Source organism: Theropithecus gelada, chromosome 14 (genome assembly GCF_003255815.1).
Source record: "Theropithecus gelada isolate Dixy chromosome 14, Tgel_1.0, whole genome shotgun sequence".
NCBI classification, from domain to species: domain Eukaryota; kingdom Metazoa; phylum Chordata; class Mammalia; order Primates; family Cercopithecidae; genus Theropithecus; species Theropithecus gelada.
The window spans coordinates 34,735,097-34,762,041 of record NC_037682.1 but is presented as its reverse complement, the minus strand read 5'-3'; the positions used below and the strand labels follow the sequence as shown (position 1 = coordinate 34,762,041).

The window sequence follows — 26,945 nt, the reverse complement described above, 5'->3', positions numbered from 1 at the left end:
ATTGCTTTGTGCCTGGATATTTTTTTTTTTTTTAATGAGAGACTAAATTCCTTGTTGCTTACAGCATTTTGTTTCTTACAGTCAAAAGCCTCCTAACTGTTCTATGTTTACATGTTCATAAATTCAAAAAATAAGTGTTTCAACCAAACAAAGCTCTTTGTATACCTTCTGCTTCTTACAACAGCCTGGTAAGAGATTATAATTTGATTTGCTGCCTCTGGCAAGGATACTTAGTGTCCCTGTAAATGAAATCAAATGATGATGACAATTATGAGATTTGGAACCAACACATCCAATATTTACCTCTGTCAGGCACCATCCTAAAAAACTTTAGGTCTGGCGCAGTGACTTAGGCCTGTAATCCCAACACTTTAGGAGGCCGTGGTGGGCAGATCACCTGAGGTTAGGAGTTCAAGACCAGCCTGGCCAATATGGTGAAACTCATCTCTACTAAAAATGCAAAAATTAGCTAGACATGGTGGCACACGCCTATAACCCCAGCTACTCAGGGGGCTGAGGCAGGAGAATCCTTTGAATTTGGGAGGCAGGGGTTGCAGTGATCCGAGATTGCACCACTGCACTCCAGCCTGGGCAAAAGAGTGGGACTCTGTCTCAAAACAAACAAACAAAAAACCTTTATACGTTTTACAGTAACCTTATGAGGCAAAATCTATTATCCTCTTTTACAGATGAGCTAAATGAAGTCTACAAAAGTCATCACGAAAAGAGAGTGGAAAAGAATGGCCTGGTTTAGGATAATAGGAGTATACAGAATATATCCCTAATCCTGGCAATCCATTTTATCCATAAGCAAGAAGGTGGTAGTGCACTGGCTGCCTGAGAACCAGGGAAGAGCTCATTAAAGCTCCAATTATGAGGACTTATCAGTAGAGAATTTGATTTAATAAGTCTGAACTAGATTCCAGGAATCTGACTGCTTAACCACCTGCCTGAGAGATTCCGATGGGCAGTCAGACTTAGGAGATAGGAACTAGGGGCTAGGGAAAACTGAGGTGCCCAAGATTTGGGGGATATAACAGGATAAATTGAATTGAATTGTCTCTCCTGGTCTCTGAATTCCTTTCCAAGTAGGTATGCAAAAGGCTTCAAAAGCTAACCACCATCAGAGTGGTTGTACAACCTTAATTCTTGCTATAGATTTAGCATCATAAACCAAAGTTAATTTGCTTCCTAAATCCTATAGGACCCCAAAAGTTGTATGTGTTTTCTTGTCTTCTTGACAACCTTACTAATGCACTACCCCCAATTTGCCTCATAGACAGCTAAGAACCTCTTGGAACAGACACAGAATAGCCTTTAATGTGAAGAAAACTTTAAAATCCCATCAAGCCAAAATCAGTCATTTCAAGAACTTTGTATTGGAGATATTCCAAAGTCTAGACGGACTCTGAAGAGTTAAAATAAAGTAGGCATACATTTCCACCACAGCAATTTTCTGCCTACCACAGTCATAGAGCATGAATATGAACAAAGATGAATGACACTATAGCAGGCACAGCAAAGGCATGGTATGAGTAACCACACCCCTACCCTATAGCATGAGAGACACTGCTGATAAATCCTAACATCTTTCCCACTGAGTTTGGATATAGCATGAGGATCCTTCCTAACAAAGTGCTTCAGGGAGCCACTTTAGATTGATCAGAGTTGGCAAATGTGACGAACTCTCTCTGCCACACCTGTGCTGAAACCCCTTCAAAACAGGAATAAAAATTAAGCTCGCTCTCTTCTAGAAGGAAAAAACAGCGTGCATTCATTTTTCCAGACACTCTTCTGAGGCATCCGAGTCTCATTATTATTATGTCTATAGGTCTTCATTTCTTGTTCTTAAAGGGTACTGTTTGCTGAATTTAATTCAATATTTTCTACTACTTTGGCTAAAGGACGTAGCATTTCCCTAACATGAATATTAAACTCAGAAGAACCCATGAAGCACTGGAGCCAAAACAGTTAATTAGCAAGTCACCAAGGCTGGTAGCAAGAAGCAGGAGGCACGGCTTAGGAAGCTGCCCATTTTTCTTGCAATAAAGAAAATAAAGACAGTAATTCTAAGAACATTTATTAACCCCCCAGTATGGGTAATTGCCATCAGATGTGGGTCTGTCAGTCTTGCATTAACATAAGCTACTTCATCTTGATTTTCAATGGCACTGTAATGCCCATGATACTGTAGGTAAGTGCTAACGCTGGAATTTTGAGAACCAAGCCCTGTGTCCAGCAAATGCTTTTAAAAGAATTTCACTCTCAATGGTTGCTTGCCCAGAAGAAATTCATTTTGTGTTAAAAAAAAAAAAAAGAAAGAAAGAAAGAAAGAAAGAAAACAAGGAGGCATTCAATTGAGCAAGTATTTTCTTAACTCATTTTAAGATAAACTCTTACATTCCCCAACAATTTCTCCAATGGATGCAAATGTGGAAAGAGACTGTATGGGTGGCTGTATGCTCCATTCTGTATTGGTATACGAAATAAAATAATGGAATGGTGATAAAAACAACAACAAAAAAAGAAAAGGCTTTCTAATAGTTAGGACACGCCAACCAATTTTAAATTGAATTACACAGCCTGCTAATCTTTATGATGGGATGGAATTTATTTCAACATTAGGCATTATACTAAAATTTGCAGCAATTCTCCCTCCCGACTTCTTAAGCTGCTACCCCCACATACTCCCCACACGTCTCCCCAGTGGGAAAGCTTCCCTTCAACCCCAAAAGCAGTATTCCTGCTGACTAAGAAGGCAGGGCACAGCTCTGTGCAAGATTTCATTTTTATAGCTATTGTTAGTTGGTGTATATCTATATTCCGTGCCAGGGCATACACAAACACTTTTATGAACACTAGGCATATTTTCCTAATAATCACAAGCACAAAATTTTTAACAAGGTAGATTCAAGCCTATGTACACGGTAAAAGAGATTTTTTAAACCAACAATATTGAGAAGCTTTGCTATATTTTACAAATGAATGGACAGAACACTGTACACTATATATTTGATGAAGCAATCACACTTCAGAAATTCTGGACTATCCACGTCAAGAAGACATAATAACCCAGCTAAAGTATAGGCCTATGTGTCTGGGACGTGTCCTTCCTCATCTTGCGTGTTTCTCTCTCTCTAGGCAATGGAACAGGGTACTAATGAGAAAGGAAAGAGCTTGTCCTGTAAGCACGAACACCCTCATACTTCAACCCATCTGGCCCTGATGAAAAGAACTACAAACGGACGAAGAAACAAGTGCCATGCCAAGCTTCTTGATCTTTCCTCCTTCTGTCATGGGAGAAGGAGTCTCCATAGTTACCTTACTAAAATCACGTATAAACTATTTCTAACAAATAAAACCCTTCTTAAAATTTAAGTTCCTCCCTGATACCTTATACTATGGATTCTTACTCTGCGATGCATTTTGGTTTACTTATAATAAAAATGAGGAACTCACCCACCATGTACACTGACTTGTGAACAACAAATTCATGCTATCACTGAACTATATCCATCCATGATATTTTTAAAAAAAACAATTCCCAGGCAGGCAAAGAGATCATACATTAGATCTGAGAACCACTAAAAGAGTTTATGGTAAATTATGAGCCACAGAACAGCTACCAAGAACCATACACAGTCTCTGCTTAGGATCTTTCTATCTTTCTAGATATTCTAGACACTCTTTTAACGGACAGTTTCCAGTCTCTCTGAGACACATACTGTCTGCTGCCCAACATGCACTTACTAACAGCAGCCAGAGGCTGTCTATAGTAGACACCTGTGCTCTTCTGCTCCATGCATGGTTGTCCTAGAGCCACCTGTGTTTATCTCCAAACCAGTTTATCCAGCTGTATTTTTTATAAATGTAATCATCTCATGTAATTATAAATGACTTTAAAAATCATAGCATTCTAGAAGGATTCTGCACTCAGATTGTTCCACAAGCATCTTTATGTTCACCAATAAATATGCCAAAATGAAGATGTGATAAATTTTTAATAAAGATGAGAAATTAAATGTGTGATTTACCCAAGAAAGACAGTGCTGACCTGTAATTACTGTGTCCATACTTAAAGGGAAGGCTTCAGTTCTACCCCAGAACACTGACCAAAGCATGCACATCTTATGCTTCACATTAACATAAAACTATTTAGCCATATGATTATCATTTGTATGGGTTCCTACACTAGCTGACTTTTTTGATGAACTGAACACTTTTCGTTCCTTCTCAGGTTGGATAAGAAGGCTTTAACTGGACTAGGAGCTGCGTATGCACAAGACTGTGAAGATGGAAGTCTTTCCTGCCTTCCCACCACCCTTAACTCTTGCATGGCCTTTTCAAAGGACAAAACCTCCAGGCGCATTACAAAAGACATACATTTTGGTTTTGCATTTTTGGTTTCTATCTGTTTTTATAGATGAATGATTAGTTTACTCACTTTCATAGTATTAAATGTGTATGTTTAAAGATTCATTTTGGAATTCATATATAAAATCACATTCAGGGCCAGGCACGGTGGCTCACACTTTAATTCTAGCACTTTGAAAGGCCAGGGTGGGAGGATCATTTGAGGCCAGGAGTTCGAGGCCAGCCTAAGAAACACAGGGAGATCCCCATCTCTACAAAAAACTTAAAATATTAGTCGGGCATGGTGGTGTACAATTATGGTCCCAGTTACTTGGGAGAATTGCTTGAGCCCAAGAGGCAGAGGTTACAGGAAGTGGTGATCATACCACTGCACTCCAGCCTCGGCAACAGAGCAAGATTCCATCTCAAAAGCAAACAAACAAAATATACACGTACAAACACAAAAAAGTATGTGTGTGTGAGTGTGTATATATGAATACGTATGTGTGTATATATATATACACATATATATGTGTGGGTGATTAGTAATAGCCTATAAAACACACACATATAATAGTACTGATGGTGGTGGTAGTGGTAGTAATAGTAACAGTAGTACTGGAGCTACTAGTAGGAATGCTAGAATACACATATATATGAGTGTAAAATCATAAAAACGACTTTAAGGATATACATGTATGTGTGTATATGTATGTATGTATACATACATATACACACATACACATACACACACATACATACACATTTCAGGCTCTGTAGTTACACTGCTTCCTAAATCCAGGATTTCTATGAATAATGGATTCACAAAATGAATAATATACAATGAAAATACTAAAATATCTGTTAGGTTTCGTAAATTCCTAAATTACAGCTAACTATTCTAGTATTCCTACTAGTAGCCCCAGTACTATTATTACTATTACTACCATTACCGTCACAATCACCACCATCACCATTACCATTACCATCACAATCACCACCACTAATAACATTATTATATGCTCTTGGTTGATTAACAATTCCAAATTGAGGTAACAAAGGGAAGAACTACACAGGACTTGGTGGGCACTGAGTCTCAAACGACTAGGGGATATGATTAATTTAGAGTCAGCAAGTTAATTTAGAGTCAGAAGAACTTCCTAACATTGTTCTCAACATTTTACTGCAAATCAAGGCTCAGAGGTTGTGTATTTTATAGTGACATGTCTGCCCTCACAGGGGCAAGTACAGTCTCTTCAAAACCAAAAGGAGTTTTACCTCCTATTTCCAAACAAAGAAGGATAAGTGAGATTCATAAAAATGGCAGTGAGAAGGGAGACAACACAGTTTAATTGTACACGTTTACCCTGAAATTAGAAAAAAAGAATGCTGCTTCTTTCCTGATCTTAAAATTTGAACATTTAAAAAAATGTTAAAAATGTAAAAAAAGTTTACTTCAATTTCATAATGTACATAAAACTTGCTGCAGTAACATCTATGATAGGTCAATAATGCACGTTATAGTTAGCTGTTTAATTATTCATTTTGGGTGTACTATAAATATGGCATCAACACAAATTCCAGATGTGAAAAAAGCTGGGAAATTCAGGCAACGTAACCAAAATTAAAAGTCATTTTCTCCCTACATAAATGCTAAAATAAGGCAACCAAAAAGAATGTTCATTTGGGGGACAAATCAAGACAGAAGACTTCTTTTTGTTTGCCTTTTTTTTTTCACTTTTTATTACCTATCTTTGGTTAATGTTTTGTGCGGGCATTTATTTGTATTTGTCACCTATGACTTTTTGATACTGTCTCATATGTCATTTTCATATACAGTAAGTATCTGGAAATGAGGGGAGCATTTAGAGCATTTGATTTGAGCATTTGTATAAAACATACATCATTTCTTAAAAGAACTATAAATTTCCTTAGTCAAAATGTCACTTTTTATGTTAAAAAATAGGGGAGATTTTTATAATGTTCCAGAAAATAATTATGTTGGAAGAAATGACTTTTCATTTTGGTTACAAAGGTTGTTCACGGTGCAAGAAGAGTAGCAGCCAAGGGAGTAAGTGGGAGCTATCTGCCATTCACTGAGTATGTCCCCACCAGGCCCAGGGGACACCTCTTTACACTTTGTACAAAAGCACCTTACAGAGAAGCAGCAGCCCCAACCAGAAATAACATATTGGAAAAATACTGAAAAATTTTAAAATGAAAATGCACAACTACCCCCACTTCCTTCCCCAAGTGGTGGTGATGGTGGTGGTAGTGGTAGTAATAGTAATAATAGTACGGGGGTTACTGGTAGGAATGCTAGAATAGTTAGCTGTAATTTATGAATTTTGGGGGAGATTTAGGAAACCTAACTGGTATTTTACTATTTTCATGGTATACTCTTCATTTTGTGAATCCATTATCCATAGAAATCCTGGATTTAGGAGTAAAACAGAAAGGAAAGAAAAAAAAACAAGAATAAACAAAGCCAAAACCAAATGTAGGGATGTAACCGTAAGTCTGGAACTGAATCACCCCTACCAGCCCCATTCAGGCTAAATTATGAAAGCTTGCTCATCAAATGCCTTTGTAAGGGCCATTCGATTCACAACTCTAGAACGCGCCTTCAAGTTTCCACAAGGACTAACAGCCAGGCCAGAAACACACAGAGTATCTCAGCGTCCAAGTGTCCAGTACCACAAGCCAGGTTATTAAGGCTCTTTGGATTTCATTATTTAGCACTTTCTGGTCAGCAGTCTAGCAGCATTCCATTAAACAAACCTAGTTTATTTGACATTTGTTACAAATTTCATTAATTGTTAAAGTTAATTAGGACACCAGGCAGTATCTTCTGAAGCCAAAATATATATTAGGTAACTTTCTAATGTAAAATATCTTCTGATCTTTGCCAGTAAAATGTAAAAACTAGAAATGAAACAAATATAACTTCAATCGATTCCACATGGCTACTAGTCTCTAGGATCCTGGAGTCCCACCCTTCTTGTATGCCACAGAAGAATGCAGGATGTGGGACATAGATACTGCCCCTTGGAGCTCTGTGACCCAGAGCATGGTAACCTCTCTGAGTTGCAGCATCTGGAGCTGCACATCAAGAATAACTTCCTTGTATGTTTGCTAGGAGGACCGAATGAGATAAATGTATTTGTAAAACATACACCTAGCATGGTGTCTTATCATTTAATATACAGTAATTCTCATGATTATTAGAAATGTAGGTCCAAATCCTAACTTCACAGGACCGTTTCCATTAAGAAATCTTCATTCCTTAAGGCAACAAAGTAAGAAACAGTGTTTTGATTTTTAAAACTGACTGCAATGCATGATTCTGTATAGAAGCCTGGAATAGAAAAAAAAAAAAATGTCATAAATGGCATGATTAAGATAACTGGAAAATTTTGAAAAAGGTCTATAGATTACAAAATAGAGTTGTATTAATTTATATTTCTTGATTTTGATAACTGTAATGAGCTCATGTGAATGAATATCCATGTTCTTAGGAAAGATACATTGAAATATTTCGGGTAAAGGGGCAAGATGTCTATGACTTAAATTCAAACGCTTCAGGAAAACATACATACACATGCACACCCCCCCCCCCCCACTGCAAACACACACACACCTGGAAAGAGAATAATAAAGCAAATGTAGCAAAACATTAACAATTGGGGCAATCTGTGTGAAGGGTGTATGAGTGTTCATTGTATTATTCTTGTAACTTTCCTGAAACTTGAAGAAATATTAATTTAAAAAGAATTAATCAATGGAGGCCGCCCATCTGTGTGAGAAGTGCTGTCTACACATTTAACAGGCCTGATGCGAGGCCCTTCTGGGACTTAACCTTGGACTCCACTCCACTTTCACCTCTCTAGGCTAGTGGCCTGCCCTGCGTGTGGGAATGGCTGCACTGAATTACGTGGACAGTGCTGTAATTATGTCGTCTTCCCTTTCATCTTCCTTGCAGGACTCCAAGTGAGAATATGTGGAGTGAGCTGATGATTTGCCACATATCTCTGATGAGTACTATATTATTTGCATCATAATATTTTCATTTCCTCCCCCTGCACATAACGCCACATTGACAGCAAGGTCAGTTAAGTTACTATAAGGGATTTTTAATGAAAACAATTATAAATTTAAAATAACTGTGTTTAAAGCATTTAACAGTCACTAGGGTCAAGTGATTACAGCAGTTACAAGCCCCATGGGACATGTTCACACCAAAACAAAGTGAATAAATTACCTCAGCTGGCGCATGTAATCACTAAGTGACCACAGGGGTCAGGCAGAGTAGAACCCTGAAGACTTTCACGCAAAACCAATAATGAAAATTTATCAGTCAAAGGTGGGGGCGGGTGGCGAACGTCAAGAATTAGTGAGTCCAGTGATAGACTGGAAGCAGAACTGACTCTCCATACAGCTTGAAGGGCCAGGAAAATGGTATTCAAAAACCCAGCAGACAGATGGAATCAAGATTCCTGGAAACAATATACAGGCAGGCTGTGGGGAGGTGGGGAATTAAGATGAAAGGGATCTATGGAGTACTGGGAACTTCAAAGCCAAACCAAATGCCATGTTGGTATAAGGATGACTATCCTTATCCAGAAACCTGTTGCAGGGACTGGAAGCACATTGGGAGGCCTCCCACCTAGGGCAATGAGGGATAGGACAGGTTGTTAACACCAAAATGATCATGTCTAACATTTACAAGACATTTGACATCTTCCAATGAGGCGCCTTCAATTTCATCCTCACGACTCTGTGACAACTCCCCCTTGTTGTAGAAAAGAGGGGGCTGAAGCACAGGGAAGCAACACATCTTGCTCATAGAAGCACAACTGCAAAGTGAGGAAAGCCAAACATTTATTGCAGGTTGCTATTTGCTACAGATTCCACTGAGCACATCCTCTCAAGTGGCTCATATCAAAAGAAGAAACCAAAAGCTCTAAAAGTACTGTGTGCTAACGGTCTGAACATACTGTGCAGGGGAGGAAGGTATGACGAACCACTGGGAAAGCGAGGGCCACTTTCACAACAGAGATTACAATCTCTGAATTGGGCCTTAAAGAATGAACAGAAGTTCACAGAGAAATGGAACAAGATTGGCAGCAGACAGCGGGACCAACATTCATTATTCAGCAAAAATGAGTTCAGTATTTACTACACACAAGGCATTGTGCTTGTGATCTCATCAACAGCAAGGAGCAAGACAGACACGTGTCCTATTCTACGATGCATGCTTTCACTCATTCATTCACTTAATACACATTTTTTGAGCAGCTCTTGTGTCAGGCACTGTTGTAGGTAGAGGATGCAATGGTAAACAAAACAATTCCAGACCCTCGCAGAGCTAGCATTCAGTGGAGGAAAACTAACAATAAAGAAGGATATGCAGAAAGAGGTAAAATAAGAAGGCTTCACCAAACAGGTGGCATCTGAGCAGAAACTGACAGACTGAGGAGATGGTTAAGTACAAAGGTTCGAGGTGGGAACAAACTTGGACCAGAAGGTCGCTGCGGTCAAGAAGAGAGAACAAGGGGCTGGGTGCAGTGGCTCACGCCTGTAATCCCAGCACTTTGGGAAGCTGAGGCGGGTGGATCACCTGAGGTCAGGAGTTCATGACCAGCCTGGCCAACGTGGTGAAACCCCATCTCTACTAAAAATACAAAAATTAGCTCAGCATGATGACCGGCGCCTGTAATCCCAGCTACTCAGTGGGAGGCTAAGGCAGGAAAATCGCTTGAGTCAGGGAGGCGGAGGTTGCAGTGAGCTTGAGATCGTGCCATTGCACTTCAGCCTGGGCGACAAGAGTGAGACTCTGTCTCAAAAAAGGGGAAAAAAAGAGAGAGAGAGAACAAGGGAGAAAATAGTAACACACAAGTCCAAAGAGTGAGGGAGAGGCCAGAAAGAAGTGTGGTGGGAAATTAAGGTGGACAGATAGGTTGGATCAGTTCATGAAGAGCTCTGAATGCCACAGTAGACTCTATTCCATCTGTTCACCGTTCCTAAAATGCATTCCACAAAATATCAGTGCAATGGGAGGGCCCATAAGAAAGAGATACCAAGTCTTCATCAGTAAAAATGATGATAACAGCATCAACAAGCCTCAGAGTGTTGTGAGGATTAAATGAGTTAATGCAGGTACAGGGTCAGGCAATAGTGGGTGATCAACGAGTGTTAGTTATTAGTATTGGGGGATTCCAGGAGAGATGAATGGCAGGTTGGGGCTTGGCGGTCTTTTTAGGCACCATAGAGGTCAGAAAGACACACAGGAAGTAAAACGAATGAATTGTAGTCATAGTTCCAGGAGGTTTAGGTACCTGGATTAATGGTACTGTAAGTCAAAAGGGGAATTTAAAAGAACAAGCAATATTTGGAGGAGATATATTTCACTTTGAGGTATTATTGGTTTTGAGGTGTCTGTGTACCTTCTACCATCTATGTCAAAATATCTGGTCTCCTGTTAGATGCAAGTATTTGGAAAGAGAGGGAGAGATTAAGATAAAACCAGCACTCCATTCTAACAATAAAATCTCAGATAATTAGAATAATCTCCTAGGTTTTGATAGGCAGACTTAGCCTATGATGAGAAATGGCATCATATCTGAAGGAAAGACAAAGTCCCCAGTCCTAGGCCTCCCACTGGCAAATCTGTGCAAAATTGGGTGAGATCTTTGAACTCACCGAGTTCTAGTTGCCTCATTTACAAAATGGGAAAATAAAAAATGACAATCAGAGGCTTGATGCTAAATGCAGTGACTTCGCTTCCGCATTCTCAGTGTCTCCCACAAAGCAATACCTGGTCCTCAGGAGACACTTAGAATATACACAAGTAATCTTCTGAGGATGAAGTCTCTTCATGTGCTGGGACAAAAGGGTCCCGCTCTAGGATTTAGGGGGCTTCAGTGTTTCCTCTTGGACCAGATCGTTTGGAAAAGTTGAGGACTTTTTTGTTTTCAAAGAGCCGCTTTTTTATTTTGTTTAACAGTGATACAATTTTCATACAGTAAAATTCCTAAAACGTCACCCTTCTCAGGAAAGTGTTTTCCTGGCTTTTCTGCTAAGGCGATGAAGTAATAATTATGCATGCCTTACCTATTTTTTTTTTTTTTTCTTTAGGAGATGGAGAGATTTCAGGAAAGGAGAAAGTAGGAAGCTTAAGAATTAAAGGCTGGAACACAGAGTCAAGTCAGTGACTTCAGCTCTCATGGTGGCTCCAATGTGACCCAGCCTGTCCTTCCACCTTTCTGGATCTCCACCCATCCATCAGTAAGACAGAGATAACACTATCTGCCCATATCAACTCCCCTGAAACAATATAAGCATTAATGATCTAATATACTCAAAAGGTACTTTGAGTCCTTTGGAGGAACGATGTCATATAAATTAAAGGCATAATAATTAATGTAATTTAAGAAAATGGCTGCCCATAACACAGAGGATTGGGTTCACATGGATCACAAAAGACCTCGTCATCTTGTTCCCAGGTCACTAATGATCCTTTCTAATGGAACAAAATCCAATCTTACTTATTTGAGCATATTCAACCATGCTGTGTTTTGGTTCATTATTTTCCCCAAGTACTTTACTTAATTCTGTTATCAAAATTGAACTACACTTTAAAGTTAATTTCATCCTTATTGGAAAGATGCACTTTTATATAAATTAGACCAAGAAGTAATTCATATAGGAAAAAAAAATATTCAATGTAAAGAAAGAAAGACAGATAGTAAGCATGAATCAACTGTTACTTGTAGTAAGCAAATACCCTTATCCTGTACTACCACAGACAAAACAAGCTGTGTTACAGCTACCTGACAGAACATACAGGCAACTCATAGACACCTACTGAAATCCTAGAATTACACACCATGACAAGCACAACAATGATGATGAAAAAGAGGAAAGAAAAAAAATAAAAAAACAGACCCTAAGTGGATTTCTTGAACTAGAAAGAGAAGCTTTCAATAAATCATAACTCTAGGATGGTTGCTAGGAAAACCAAATTATGAATCAAAAACTTAAAGTACAGCATATTAGGTACTGTTTTTGTGAACAAGCTAAAGATTAAGAAACTACTTGAGTATTAAACTCTCAACAGTAAGAATCAGATATCCTGACTCTAGGGAACCCTCTGGCATATTCTCCTTTGTAAATCATGAGAAGAGTTATCTTATATGCCCTTCCCAAAGCCTCCTACCCGCAGGAGGTTCCAGTGAGCTGAGGTCGTGCCACTGCACTCCAGCCTGGGCTACAGAGCAAGACTAAATCTCAAAAAAAAAAAAAAAAAAAAGCCTCCTACCTTTACCTCCTTATTAGATATGACTATTAGGTAATCATAAACTTGCATGACCATAAACATTCCAGTGAGGCTGCTCTGCTCAACTCCTTTCTAATGTGATTCTTTGGGAAGTGCCGGGTACTTTACTAGAGAAAAGTTGCCAGCTATCAATCTCTATTTTCTATTTAAAGTGGCATCTCCTACCTTGCCCAGTTCACCAGCTCCAGTTCCTAATATTTTTTGTTGTTTCAAAAAATCAGAAACCTTAAATGTGTGAACCATGACTGGAAAGTATTATGTAGAAGAGGTTTTTTTAAAAAATTTAAAACTGTCCTTGGTAACCTGGCAAATAAAGCCTGGTGCTGGAGATTGTAAGACAGGAGCGGGTGGGCAGGGGTGGTTTCTGGAAGGAGGGGTGGCGATGCTGGAGGGGAGAGAGAGTAGGTCAGAATAAAGAGGGGAATGGAGGGGAGAGGACACGAAATGGGGGAGAAAGGGAAAGGAGAGGCCCTGTCCCCGTGCTTGTGTGGTTCAGACGTTAATCAGAGTCTAAGGAGAGGTCGGGGGTACTTGGAAGGGGACAGCATCAGGTTTCTGGTGGCCAAGTAGGGCCACTGTGTCATCGTTTTCTCTGTTGCACAAGCAGAGTGGGCCACAGGCCAGCAGGTCACTATGACACAAGAGACTTCAAGGCCACTTTCTCTGAGTTCTCCCCTCCCCATGTCTCTCCGATTTCTGCCCTCCCCAGGAGTAACAGAACCTCAAAAACATAGCATGAAAGAGCTATCACTGCACAGCATGCTCGGAAAATGTCATAGCAGCAAATAATATTTCCTGACTATTCACTATTTGTATACATTGGGTGTCCTTTATCTTATTTAACTTCACAACAATCCTTAGAGGTTGGATAGATACACTAAGCATTAATAAGTCTCCTTTTACAAATGAATACATTGAAGATCACAGAATTAATAATGGCAAAATCAGGATTTAAACACAGGCAGGCTCAATCCAATACTCATGCTTTTAACCTGATACCACACTGCCTTTTTATACACAATACACACACACACACGCATGCACATCTACTACACCACAGGATACACACCAACCATTAACAGTAGTACCATGTGAACTGTATAGGATATATTGGCAATTTTAATTTTTTTCTGTATCATTATTTACATTTTGTTTTTGAGACGGAGTCTCGCTCTGTTGCCCAGGCTGGAGTGCAGTGGCACAATCTTGGCTCAATGCAACCTCTGCCTTCCGGGTTCAAGTGATTCTCCTACCTCATAGGCACACACCACCACACCTGGCTAATTTTTGTATTTTTTTAGTAGAGACAGGGTTTTGCCATGTTGCCCAGGCTGGTCTCAAACTCCTGACCTCAAGTGATCCACCCTATTTGGCTCCCAAAGTGCTGGGATTACAGGTGTGAGCCACCGTGCCTGGCCTCATTATTTACATATTTTTACAATGAACACGTGAGCTTTCGTAATTAGAAAATCATTTATAGTCTTTCATTTATTTATTTATTTATAATTGAGACAGGGTCTCACTATGCTGCCCAGGTTGGTCTCCAACTCCTGAGCTCAAGTGATTCTTAGGCTTCAACCTCAAAGTAGCTCAAACTACAGGTGTGTGCCACAGCATCCAGCTATCATCATCTTTTAAAACACTTTAAAGGGTGACGATTTGCTGCCACTGAGGCTACTCAAAGATATGTGACATGGACTCTCAAATACTACTGAGAGTATCACGGAGAAATTGCAATCTTTATAAAGAGAAATTTGACAATACATAATTTTTTTAAAATACACATCATCTGAAGAAACAATTCTACTTCTAGGAATATATCCTGTGAGTATAATTAAGGATGTTTGCAAAGAGAGAGCAAAAAGGATGTTCATCACTCCAGTGCAAGTAGAACAATAAAAGAATGGAAATGCCTTATGTATCTAGCAATAAAGATCTAGCTAAATAAATTAGAGTGCATCACTACAACAGAATGTTATGCTGACACAGAACATGATGTGTTCTTCTTTTTTTTTAAGTTACAAGGTTACACGCATAGTTTCATCAATTTTAAAAAATAGTCCTTAACAAAGGCCCTTAATGGGTGAAGATTTCCTGCTATTGAGGCTATTAAACATAGAAACAGAAAGTAGAAAAATTTTTGAAATGCTATACACCAAATAGCAAGTAATTACTTTGGAAATAGGATTATGGAGGAATGTATATTTTATACTTAACACACATCATATATTTGGATTTGTATAATGTTATGTGTATCTTACAATGAAAGTATTCTTGGGAAAAAGTATTTTAGCCACATTCAGTGATGTGAAAAGTGGTTCATGATATATTGTTAAGATGAAAAACAGACTACAAAACAATACTACTGTAAGACTTACATTTTGGTAAAAGATACTTGTGTGTATGTGTGTGTATCTATAGAAGACTTTCCATAGAATACACACTAATGTTAACAGTAGTTACGTCTATTCATAGGTAATTTTGTTTTCTTCTTTTCACTTATCTCTAAGTTAAAAGGAATGCACATGTATAACATGTATTACAAGAATAAAATAAATAGCTTAGGCGGTGAAGGTTTCTCCTAAACACCAGCTCCAAAACTTTGGGCCAACAGCAGGATCACTAGAAAGGGAATATAGTCTTCTGAGAGGGGCAAAAATTGATTTGTGTATCTGCAATCTAGGATGTTGGTTACAATCACACTCTGTTACAGCCATGTCTAACAAAATGCTCTTACAAATATGAATGACCCTCTTCTTGAGATTTTCCTTGAAGCATTTTTGTTCTCCCTTTTAGGGCTGGAGAAACTGAAGCTCAGAACTATTAAATGACAATCCAGAGCAAAGAAAGGTCATAATTAAAAGTTCATGCCAATGATGCTGTGTTAAAAGGAATTTTTGACTGACCGGATTGTTATACATAAACTTTTCACTGAAAGAACAGACCACCCAAAAACCCTGTCTTTCTAATTATAAAGTGGAAAACTAAACAGCAACAATATACCCTTCTTATTTCTGCACAATATATAGGAATCACCAACAACAGCCAATGGGATATTATAAGTTATTTGAGAATAAAATAAAAAGGAAGGGGAGGGAAGAATTAGGCACTATACATACAGTGTGACATAATTTTAAAGTTTGGCCAAAGGTGCAGGCAGGAAAAAAACATCTTGTACCTTTATGTTCATCCACTCACTCAATGATTCAACAAATATCTGTGTACACCAACAATGTTCCAGGCCCTATATTCAGAACCAGGCGTACCAAGAGCACTCAATATGCACACTGCTGTCTGGTGGGGCAGAGAAACAAGTAAACAATGGCATAGCCATGGGAAGGGATGCACAGATGGGTGACTGATGTGTTAAGGAAAGTAGCTTATTATGAAAGATAACCTGTAATAAAAGATGAGTTCTCCTAGAGACGGTCGTTCCAGGAAGTGAGAACAGCGTTTGCAAAGGGAAAGAGGTGTGAAGGGACATGCTGCATTTGAAGAATGGGAAGAAACTGAGTATGGGCATAAGGGAAAATCAGAAATAAGAAGGTGGATGTGCAATCAGACGATGAGATCTTCTAATGACCATTTGTGTAGCATCCATGAGCATAACTGCAATATTCAAATACTCAAGAAGGCTACCAAAAGCATTCTGAAGATGAAAGCACAACAGGGATGAAATCGAGTGAACAGTAAGTAATCTCAAAGAAGCACAGGTGGGAGGAACACAGGGCCAACATGCGGGAAGGTCACACATAGTAAGAGGCCTTGCAAAATGTACCTTTAGGGAATGTGGTATTAGAAGCCACTGATGTTCAAGGCAATAAAAATAATCACATTTTAACTGACAGGTACTTTATCTAGTTCACAAGTTTATGTTTAAGCCAAGTCTGGGATTGGTATGCATTTTTGCCAAGATAAGAAGGAAAATGTTATTAACTGTTGGGTGGCAGGGTCCCAGTTCAACTCACCAAAGCCTATCATGGCTTACCTAGAACACATCTGAGCTAAAATGTTAATGAGACAATAGGAGCTGACTATCACTTTAAAAAGTATTTCTTTAAGAAAGATTCACCTGTACCTCTTTCCATACACTCTGGCAATAAATCTTTGGCAATAAGAAGCCACCTGCCCCTCTGACCCTGGACTGGATCCCCTGAAGACAGCACTACGGGCAGCAGCCAGGGGGAGAGAGGCACAGGTTGTCTGAGCGAATGGAGAACTGGAATGTCTGATTACCCAGACTGGGGAGAGATGGAAAACAGGGGCTCTGTCACTCCCTCCAGCTGTCAGATATAGGGATTCTAAGCTTCATTCCCCAATCCATGGCAGAGATTTGGGAGGAAAGGGGTCAATGGGGTTGTAGCTGCAGTTTTTAGACTATCCTGATCATTTCAAGTGTTCATAAGTGGGAAATACTTGCCCAAAAAGATGATATTTCCAGGCTACCATCAGTAGCTACTCATTTCCAGGACTGGTCAATGAAATGCTAATGTCATAACATAATTTAGACTGTTCTTTGGAGCTTATGTGACTGGCTGCATCTGTAGAATTCTTTACAGGTATTTGCTTTGTTGTAATTCACTGCCACTGGAATTGTCTACGCCAAATGGTGAGAATACTTCCCCACCTCACAATGCTCTTCCATTGGCCAGCTTACACAGAGAGGCTGTGCCACAAAACAGCTTTCACAGGAAGTAAACCACCTTAGACCCTGTATGTATGTACATGTAAATACTTGTGTTAAAAGGAGGCAGTTGTTTGAAGAACCATGGTTTTACCCAGGATATGGTTCCTCCAACAGATTTCAAGCCCCACTCTGGGAATAGAGCTGATAAGGAAATACACTTGGGACTTGGAGTCTGATGGACTAAGTTCAAATCCTGAAGTCACCGCTGAACTGTTAAGTTCACCAAGGCTCAGTTTCCTCACGAGTTAAAAGGAAGCTAATAATACCTACTTCACAAGTTATTGTGGGGGTTGTATGAAATGACACATGTAATGCAGGGGTACAGCATCTGGACCTTGCCTCCCACAGACAATACATGTTAATACATGTTAGTTCACCCACCCCACCCTGCCCCATCCAAATTCTATCCCAACTTGGCTATCAATTATCTGAGAAACCATGGACAATTCATTCAATCTCTCCAGTCTCAGTTTCCACTTCTATCAGATTAGGAAGTGGGACTCCATGGCCTACAAGGTCTCTTCCCGTCCTAACATTCTGTCTGGTTAGTGTCACTGTTATAAGGGAGGCTCGTTTTTATACATTTTGGTGTTCCCTCTTTACACTCTGGATCTCTCTTTAAATGCCCAGGGCCAGCTCCTTTTAACTTCTGCTTTTGGGATTCTATGACACTAGCTCTGTTGGTTTCCTCTACTCTACTAGTTGAAAGTTGTATATAGGCCAGGGGTTGTTCTAAGAACAGCATGAGCTTTTTCACAGAGCATATCCTCACAAGCACCGTAAGGTGTATTATCACTATGATGCCCATTTTAGAAATGAGCAAATCAAGGCTCGAGAGTTTATGCAACTTATCAAAGGCAGTGAATTCAAAACTGGCTGGGTCTTCCCAGTTGCTCATAATCATTACATGTTATACTCCCGTTCCATCCTGTAATGATATCTGGTTTGAGTTCAATGTTCTTATGACCTAAGATGAAGCTGTGCTCGATTATCTGATAAATTACCCATATTAATAACTTTACCTGTTACACCTGCTAGGTGACATACGTATAGATTAACCAGGGACCATAATCTCTGAACCAACAGAGAACTCATGATGGGAATCCCAGGCCTTGCAGCTGCTAGGTCAAGGGTGAGATTTAAGATGGGCAGAGCTTAAACACATCTTTCAAATATGTGCAATATTAGCACATAGTCAAACAGCTACTCAACTTCCACAGGAAGCTGCCAGAAGCTACAGCACTTCCTACTGCAAGCTTCAAATCTGCATGCTTCTAGATGCCACAAGCCCTGTTATAATACCACAGAATGACAAAGGAAAAGGGCTCACACTTGGGATCAGACAGCCCCAATTCTACTAGCTGAGTGAACCTGGGTGGATACTCAGCCACTATGAGCTTCTTACATACTAAATGACCTTGGGTAAAATGGGGATAACATTAGCAACTTCAGAAGGATGTTACAGGTATAGAGGGAGTGCCTGGCCTGTAGTAGAAACAAATTAGCTCAGACACAGAATAAAGGAGCTTGGGGGACAGTCAGATTGTTTTCAATAATCAGGGTAGTCTACACTAGAGTCGAAAGGTAGAAATCAGAGATTCACTGGACTCTAAATGCCTACCAAATCTGTGAGACCCATGCCCCACTGACAGTTGGATGCCCTATTATGGCAAAAGCCCTAAAGCTCTAGATTGATCTGACCTCTGACTCCACTCTGCCAGGCCACCTGGCAGCTGCTGCTAGAAGCACCCTTTCAGAAAGGGTCCTGATTGAGCCAAGTGGTAGAGTGTTATCACACACCATCTCTTACCCTCTGAGCACCATGAGGTTGCCTGGGTAACAGTGAGCTATTCTTGGCCTTCTCTATGGGATCCCAACTCCTCTAACTATATCCCAGGGCTCCCTTCCGTCGTCTCACATTCTGCACCCCATGCTGAAACCTCTTCCTCCTGCCTCACCAGATCATAGGGGAAATGAGAAGAGAAGGAACTGACCATGCAGCTGTGCCTTGGCATTTTATTTCCTTATCATTGTATTTCCTTAGTTACGGCACATTTCCATTTATGGAGTACTTTCCCTTATAAAATCTCCCAGTGTTTACTTCTAATCTACTAAATAATTCCTCTGGCCTCTTCTTGTTTTTACCCTTTAAATATATGTTGATGGTTCATTCGGCACATTCCCCATTCAGTTATTAATGGCCCACAAAAACTTACTAGCAGCAATCATTTACTGATTAATCTACACAACAATCCAGAAAGACAGGTAGTATTAATCCTTCGTCCTGCAGAGGGAAACCAAGGGGAAAAGGGAGGTTAACTCAGTTGCCCAAGGTCAGTGGCTAAACAAGATTATAACCAGCCCTAACCTGTCCTCCATTTCTATAAACACTTCTCACAGTGCTGTTGTCTTCCTTTAAAAATCAACATTGTCAACGCAGCTTGATAATTTCTGTGTTGAAATTCCATTGACACAGACTAGTTTAAAATTGTCAAAATTTACCCAACAAGAATTTTTAACTGCTAATAGTTCATGGATAAAAGTTGCTAAAATAAAGAGATTATTGTAGAGGGAAAAAAAAACAGAAGCGAAGATCTGGATTTAGAACCAACTCTGCCACTATGAAACTGAAAAAATCTCTACATCTCTGTGTCATCTGTAAAAACGAGATTATGCTAAATAATATTTAAAATATCTTACCATTTTAAATAACATGATTAAGTACCTACTAAAACAACACAAAATATAAATGCTCCAACATCCAATGCTGCCAAGACCATGGTAGAACTGGTATCTATACATTCGTTCACTGCTAGTGAAACACACAGCTACAGTGCCCTTGGAAAGCAAGAGGCCGACATGCAGCAAAACCATAAAGAATTTCGTATTCTTTGACTTAGCAACTTAAGTATAGTATTTTTCCCTAAGAAATAAATCAACAGGAACAAAACAACATACACAAACAAAAATGCACATTTCAGTGCTAGCTACCAGAGGAAAAATTGATATCAGTTTAAATGGTCATTTTTAGAGAGATGCCTTATTAAAGAAAAGCATAGCCAACCATACGAATGCCATGCTGCTATTAAAAAGAATAAGTATGAAAACTATGCAAAAACATTTTAAGTCTTACCAATAAATACTATTAAATGAAAACAGCCAAAAGTCAAAGAGCAGACATGTACTCAGATGTCAACCATATAAAACGTGAATAGATGAGCAAAGTCACATGAAAAATCAAAATAATTATGTTATTAGTTAGGTTTATTGCTTATAATTCTAAAATATCATCTTTCCATTAACACATACATCTTATCATTTAATCAAAAATTTAAAAAATTTTCCAACCCCGCTTTAGTTTGATGGAAAACAAAATTGTAAAGTTTTTGCCTAAATCTCCCAAGTTATTTTTGTTGGCTGACATATTATCGACGATGCTATGCTCCCAGAGTGATGTCTGCTCTTTACTACCTAATTCTTTTGTCTTTAGAGATTCTAAAATCTCAGAACATTTGCACTTCTTTCCCTCCGCTAAGAGGAACCAGGATCCAACATTTTGCAGTAATTCTGACCTGTGGGTGCCTCCATAATACCCAGAATATTGCTGTTATCCTTTTTACAGGACACAGGGCAATTTCATATCTTAAGTTTTTACTTTACAGTAATACATCTCATGTTTTCAGGGGTCTTTTCACTTAGGAAATCTGCTCCCAAGCAGCACTGTGCTATAGGAACTTCGTGTCATATAAGGACTTTTATATCCCCCTTCATTTCTTAGAAATGTTCTCTTACTAGTAGGTCATTTGTATATCTTTGCTTATAATATCAGGGAAAGATTGCAGAGCCAATGAATTAAAAATATGATTCTAGGTCTCCTGTGTGCCAATGAATGCCCTCATTAAAGCAGAATGAGTGAGATGAGATCGGTTTCAAAGCTTTCCATCCCTTTGCCCCAGAGCCGCCAAGGCCAGGCACTGAAAGGATGCACAGTAAAATTAAATATCTAAAAATTCATCTTTAATTAACAGAATTGGATTAAAGCTAGACACCACCGCATATCATACCAGAAATGGCTGAGCTGGCTTCCAAGTGCTCTAATTCAATTAGGACGCAGTGAGTGACACTCGGACGGGAAAGGTTAATTGGGGCCGCCAGAACGCAATCATTCCTTACCTAACCAGTCATTAAACTTCTTAACCTCTGAGGGCAGTCCCAGCTCGGTGAAATCGCCTGTGTGGAGAAGGATGTCCCCATAAGGCATCTGGATACCATCTGTTCTGGAGTGTGTGTCTGAGATGCAGACAAACCGCGTGTGGCCCGCTGGTTTTGGAGTGTCATATGGGATGGGGTCGACCCTAAAGTAGACATAACAGATCCCATAACAGTTAAACATATTAGAACCCTTGAAATTGTCATCGCACATACATATTTATTATTATTCGTGAATGCACCCAGACAAACTGATGCAAAGGCAGAAGGGCCCATTGTAATTAAGGACACTTCTGGGTGTAAAGGCGACAGCATCACCCATCTACAAACCCACTGGGCAAATTCAAAAAGACTTACTTACCTGGTAGGAAAATTAAAAGGAAAGAATATCTTACATATAGATTTGAAATAACCCAGGAAACCGATAGAGTGATTAATGGTGAAGTTTAGGGATATTGAACCTCAACTGGGAAAGCAAAATTATGCTATTTCTCTCTCATCATGCTCCAATTGATCCCACTACTCATTAGGAAACGGATAACTAATTTATTCCTTCTTAAACTTGCATAACTTAAGCAATGAACTAATTTACGGAGAGCAGTCTGCACATGCTCTGCCAACTGAGATGTGGAGAGATAGCACTTATATTTAATTTCCTTTCCACAACCATTCAACACCTGTATCTTCTCGTTTTTGCTATGCACAAATCAAACTGTAGGGAGGGAAGGTGATGCCAAAATAACAGGGCTTTAAAAAATTAAAAAAAAAAAAAAACAGACACTGGATGTTAAAAGAACTTTGTCAAACTTGTTTTTACTGCGATGAATTATCTGCAGTCCCAGTTAAACCTGAGGTTACTAGGAATGCTCAGCTGTCTTGGGCAAAGATTCTACTCAGTACAAATACTAAGCCTTTTAATGAGATGTATATATCTACATATGCATTAATATATGTATAGTTTTAGAGACCTAAGCACTGTGAAATTACACCAGGGCATAAGAATCAGAAGGCAAAATGATCAACCCAAAGCAAAGAAAATGAAACAGAACATTCTCATTTAATTGAGTGTAACAAAGTGTACTAAATAAACTTGGTAAAGGAATGCAAATCTGACTCTTCAAGCATACAGTTTTAATTATTTAAGGGGTTTGTCGCAGAGTTAAGGATGCTTTAACCATATTAACTCTACACTGACAGCTTCCTTTAATTTCTCTGTAGGAATGTACACTTACTTTTGGATTATGGGTGAAAAGAAGCAGTTATAAATGCAAAGAGAAGGTCACAAGAAAAGCAAATATGCAGTGCAGAGATTAGAGTGTGAAACATTAAATAAGGAACAATATTTCATATGCCAGCCCCAACCCTTGATAGTTAACATGCAGCAGAGAACACACTGAAAGCTCCACACAAGACTCCCTAAACATATTGCCTCTACAGGCTTTGCTTAATTTGTTTTCTCTTTTCCTTTATTTATTTATTTTTTTAAAGAAACAATCTGTTTTAACAATGACAATTTCAGTGAGGGAAACAGAAGAGACCAGCGTGTAACCTAGATAGTCTCACATTTCTTCAATGACTAAACTTTTTATTTCCTCTTATCTTTGTCGGAGAAGAAAGAAAGTAAGAGGAGCAAGAAGAAGGAAGGGCAGAAAGGAGGAGAGGAGGCAGGAAGGAACTGTGAACTGATTATCACAGTGGGGCTAATTGGAAGCCCAAAAAGAAAGTTTAACTTCTGCAAAAAATTAATGGATTTTTCCTGTTAGAAAGGTTAGAAATTAATATGCTATTACCACATAGAAAATTCACGAATCCACTGTGATCTCATTAGTAACCTGGAAACCCTTCTCATTATAGCCGATGTTGCTTTTTTAGATGTAAAAATGTTTGATGTCTTCCTTTCCATCACTGAGACTTCGTTATACTCAGTCTCGGTGCTTACAATCTTGGCAACATTTCCTGTCTTCCAAAAGTAGTTTTCCCAGAGAACGAATGACTGTTCCCTGCTGGGGCTGACTGTGTCTCTCTCTAAAAGTGGTAAGTAATATTCTTATCCCAATAGTTAAATGCTCACTAGAATGGGACTGTTTGCATTTATACTTAATGCACCAACATTTGAATGAAAATTTAATAAATCAGTCACTGTATCTCTAAATATATGAATAAATGTAATATCTACCTACTCTAGTGTTTGTTTTCTAGCTTTCATCATAATACTAACATATAGACACAGACCCATTTCTTCTTTTCTGTAACTCAGCTAAGCTACAGACCCAGCTACTGCATCAAAATCCTTTGGGAGGCCATCTCAGCTTATCAGAGAGACATCATTGTCATTATTTTGAAATAGACTGAAAGTAGCACAGATGTAAACCTCCTGTTGTAAATAGGTCCCTGTTCTACGAATCTACCCACTTTAGAGTAGCTAATCATCACATGGTACATAATTGGTTCCCCATCTTGCCTCCATACTGGGCAATAAATTTTCTGACATTATGGGGAACACTAGGCAATTTCTGAATCGCTTCAACTTCTTTCTCCACCTCCCATCTCCTTCAGAGAAACATTTAAACATCAAAGGCCAAGGAACAGTAGAGTAGAGGGGACAGTAAAAAGAGGAAAAGTGTTTCTTCTCAGCTTTGAGCTGAAACAGTGTTTCTTCTCAGTTTTGAGTCCAAAGTAGACAGCAAGGTAAGCAAAGAAGGCTCGCACATCTACACCACCACCATGATGCCATCAAAGAGAAACAATTTGTAGACATTAGGGAGAATGCACAGAAGACTGATTCAAGGCAGGGATGGGGGAAGTGAGACGTATAAAGACGCAGACTTTATGTAGCTATCCTGACCCAGAGGCACTGAGAATCTTTGTTATCCATAGGACTAAGTACAAAGTAAGAGATGGTTTCAGGAGACAAGGCAGTGCAACACGCCAAAGCCACTCTGCTAGGTGGTACGACAAATATCACCTAGAGCTCATAGGAAGAAGACATGTCCACCCACAGGCATTCAGAGTTGAAAATAAGACCTCTAGCAGAGTGGGCAAATTCCAGTGGAGATAATTAAAACTGAGACCACCCTCAGGAAGCTACTCCTCCCAAATTGGGGATTTGATAACACCTCAAAAAGTTAAGACAGCCAAACATTTTCACTATAAAAGTACATCTGAGGAAGACCCTGACTGCTATTGGAAGATCCTGTCTGTTCACGTTGTGTGAAGGCCCTCACACTTTATTTTCATCCTTAGTTTACAACTTTACCACTTAGTGTTTATGCTGCTGAGTTCTCAAATGACCTAATATTTCCCCTAAGGCATCATGTCAAATATCCTAGCAAGTGAGTATCTTACCAAGGCAATCTAAACCCCAGAGCCAGATTCAAATATTAGAGTGATATTTGCACATATGTTTGAGTACACCTGGGGGACAACAAGGTGACATGGGAAGATGAGAAAAAAACACAGCAGCATAAATCCCAGAGCAGGACAAAATCTTATGGGGCATGTGGTTCAATGTTTTACATGACGCCTGAATCTCCTCTATCCCTTCCCTCTAGATGACGTAATGTTTTGTGTTTATTTGTTTTGTTGGTTGTGTGTTTGTTGTTTGTTTGTTTTGAGACAGGATCTCGCTGTATCACCTAAGCTGGAGTGCAGTGGTGCAATCATAGCCTACTGCAGCCTCCACCTTCCAGGCTCAAGCCATCCTCCCACTACAGTTTCCAGAGTAGCTGCGATTATGGGCATAGGCAACCACACCCAGCTTATTTTTCTTGTTATTAGTAGTAGTACAGATGAAGTCTTGTTATATTTCCTGGGCTAGTCTTGAACTCCTGGGTTCAAGTAATCTTCCCACCTCAGCCTCCCAAAGTGCGGAGATTACAGGCACGAGCCACCCCACCTGGCCTCAATTTTCATTCTGAGGTTTCCAGAGAAGGAGAGCTCCGTCCTCCCCCTGTGCAATCCAACCTAGTTTTTGATAGCTTTACTTGTTAGAAAGTTTCTGTTTCAGATTCTATACCTCTGAGAAAGCTGAGCATGGTCCAAAGACCTTGGCCTGGAACCTGAAGACTGAGTAACAATTTTAGCTCAGTCATTGGCTTTGGGCAACTTCCTTGATTTCTTTAAGCTTCACTTTTTTCATCTGTAAAATGGGAATAATAATGCCTAATTTTCTATGTTGCTATGAGGATACAAACTATCAAGTACAGCATTTGACACACAACAAATGCTCCAAAAATAGAGTAGCAGAATAGTGTAAGGGTGAAAGATGTTTGGCTGCAGAGCCAGACTGCCTGGCTCTGAAATCCACTCCACAACTTATTAACATACAATACCAAGCAAATGGCTCAACCCTTGTGCCTTGATTCCCTCATCAGTAAAACGGATATAAATATAGTACATATCTCCTAAGACTGTTACGAGAATAAAATACTCAAAGCATTTAGAATGTGTCTGACATGAAGTAGACACCCAATAAATGTTAGTATTTTTTTTTTACTAGTAACTAATAGTATTTTTACTGCTCTTAGTAGTAGTATCATTTAACTTCCCTGATCCCCATCTCTTTTTCTATTATAGGGAGATAATAACATCTACCACTCAGGGACTTTGTGAGAATTAAAAGAAATCACATACACAACATCCAGCATATACTGGGAGTAGAATCTATGGTCTTTAATATATTTGTTTCCTGCCTGTCCCTCCTTCTTAATCCTAGTTCTGCACTCTGAAATAACAAGAAAATAAGAACCCAATCCCTTTTCCACTGGACAGTTCTTCAACTATTTGCAAACAATCTATTATAATCCCCTGAAATCATCTCCACTCTAGTTGAGTAGCTACAGTTTCTTCCATTTTTCCTGATGTCTAATGTCCTCAGAATTTAGATGATTTCCTCCCAGATACAATTTCATTGGGGAGAATCCCTCCCTTTGTAGTGTCAGAATTCATGGTCTGTGTGAATTCATGGACCAATGAGCTGTTCATCAAAGACAGATGCTAGTCCAGGCCATGGGGAGGTGGCAGTGCTGAACAAACTGGCAGATTTTTCTAGAGGAGGCCTGAGCTATCATCTTAAACCATTTTCCAATTAACTCTCCAAGTTTTGTGCCAAGCCTCAAATCTTGTTCTTGAAGCTTGATCATCAAATGCTTACATATCTCACTGCATATTCAAACAAATAAACCATTCTTGTTTGTTCAGTCTTGACGTATTAGGGTTTTTTTACACACAAAAAAGTATGATAATATTATGGTTTCCATTCTGATTCCTCTTCCGGGCATATTTGTTATTTTTTTCCAATAACAAATGAATACAGTATTGCAAACCTCATTGGTAGATCTTCAGAAAAGCTGTCATGTG

General features: G+C 39.2%; 1 protein-coding gene across 3 annotated transcripts in view; it reads right to left on the bottom strand.

Moving 5' to 3' along the window:
• The window catches only part of MPPED2 (metallophosphoesterase domain containing 2), a 178,037-nt gene that overhangs the window by 104,048 nt on the left and 47,044 nt on the right, over positions 1-26,945 (bottom strand). For 2 of the 3 annotated variants that reach the window (XM_025358380.1, XM_025358381.1), the window contains exon 3: positions 21,552-21,733. In XM_025358380.1, coding sequence (XP_025214165.1) covers positions 21,552-21,733 — 182 coding nt within the window. Of the gene's footprint in view, positions 1-21,551; positions 21,734-26,174; positions 26,177-26,945 lie in introns of all 3 variants that reach the window. The other variant, XM_025358382.1, reaches the window with a different exon arrangement.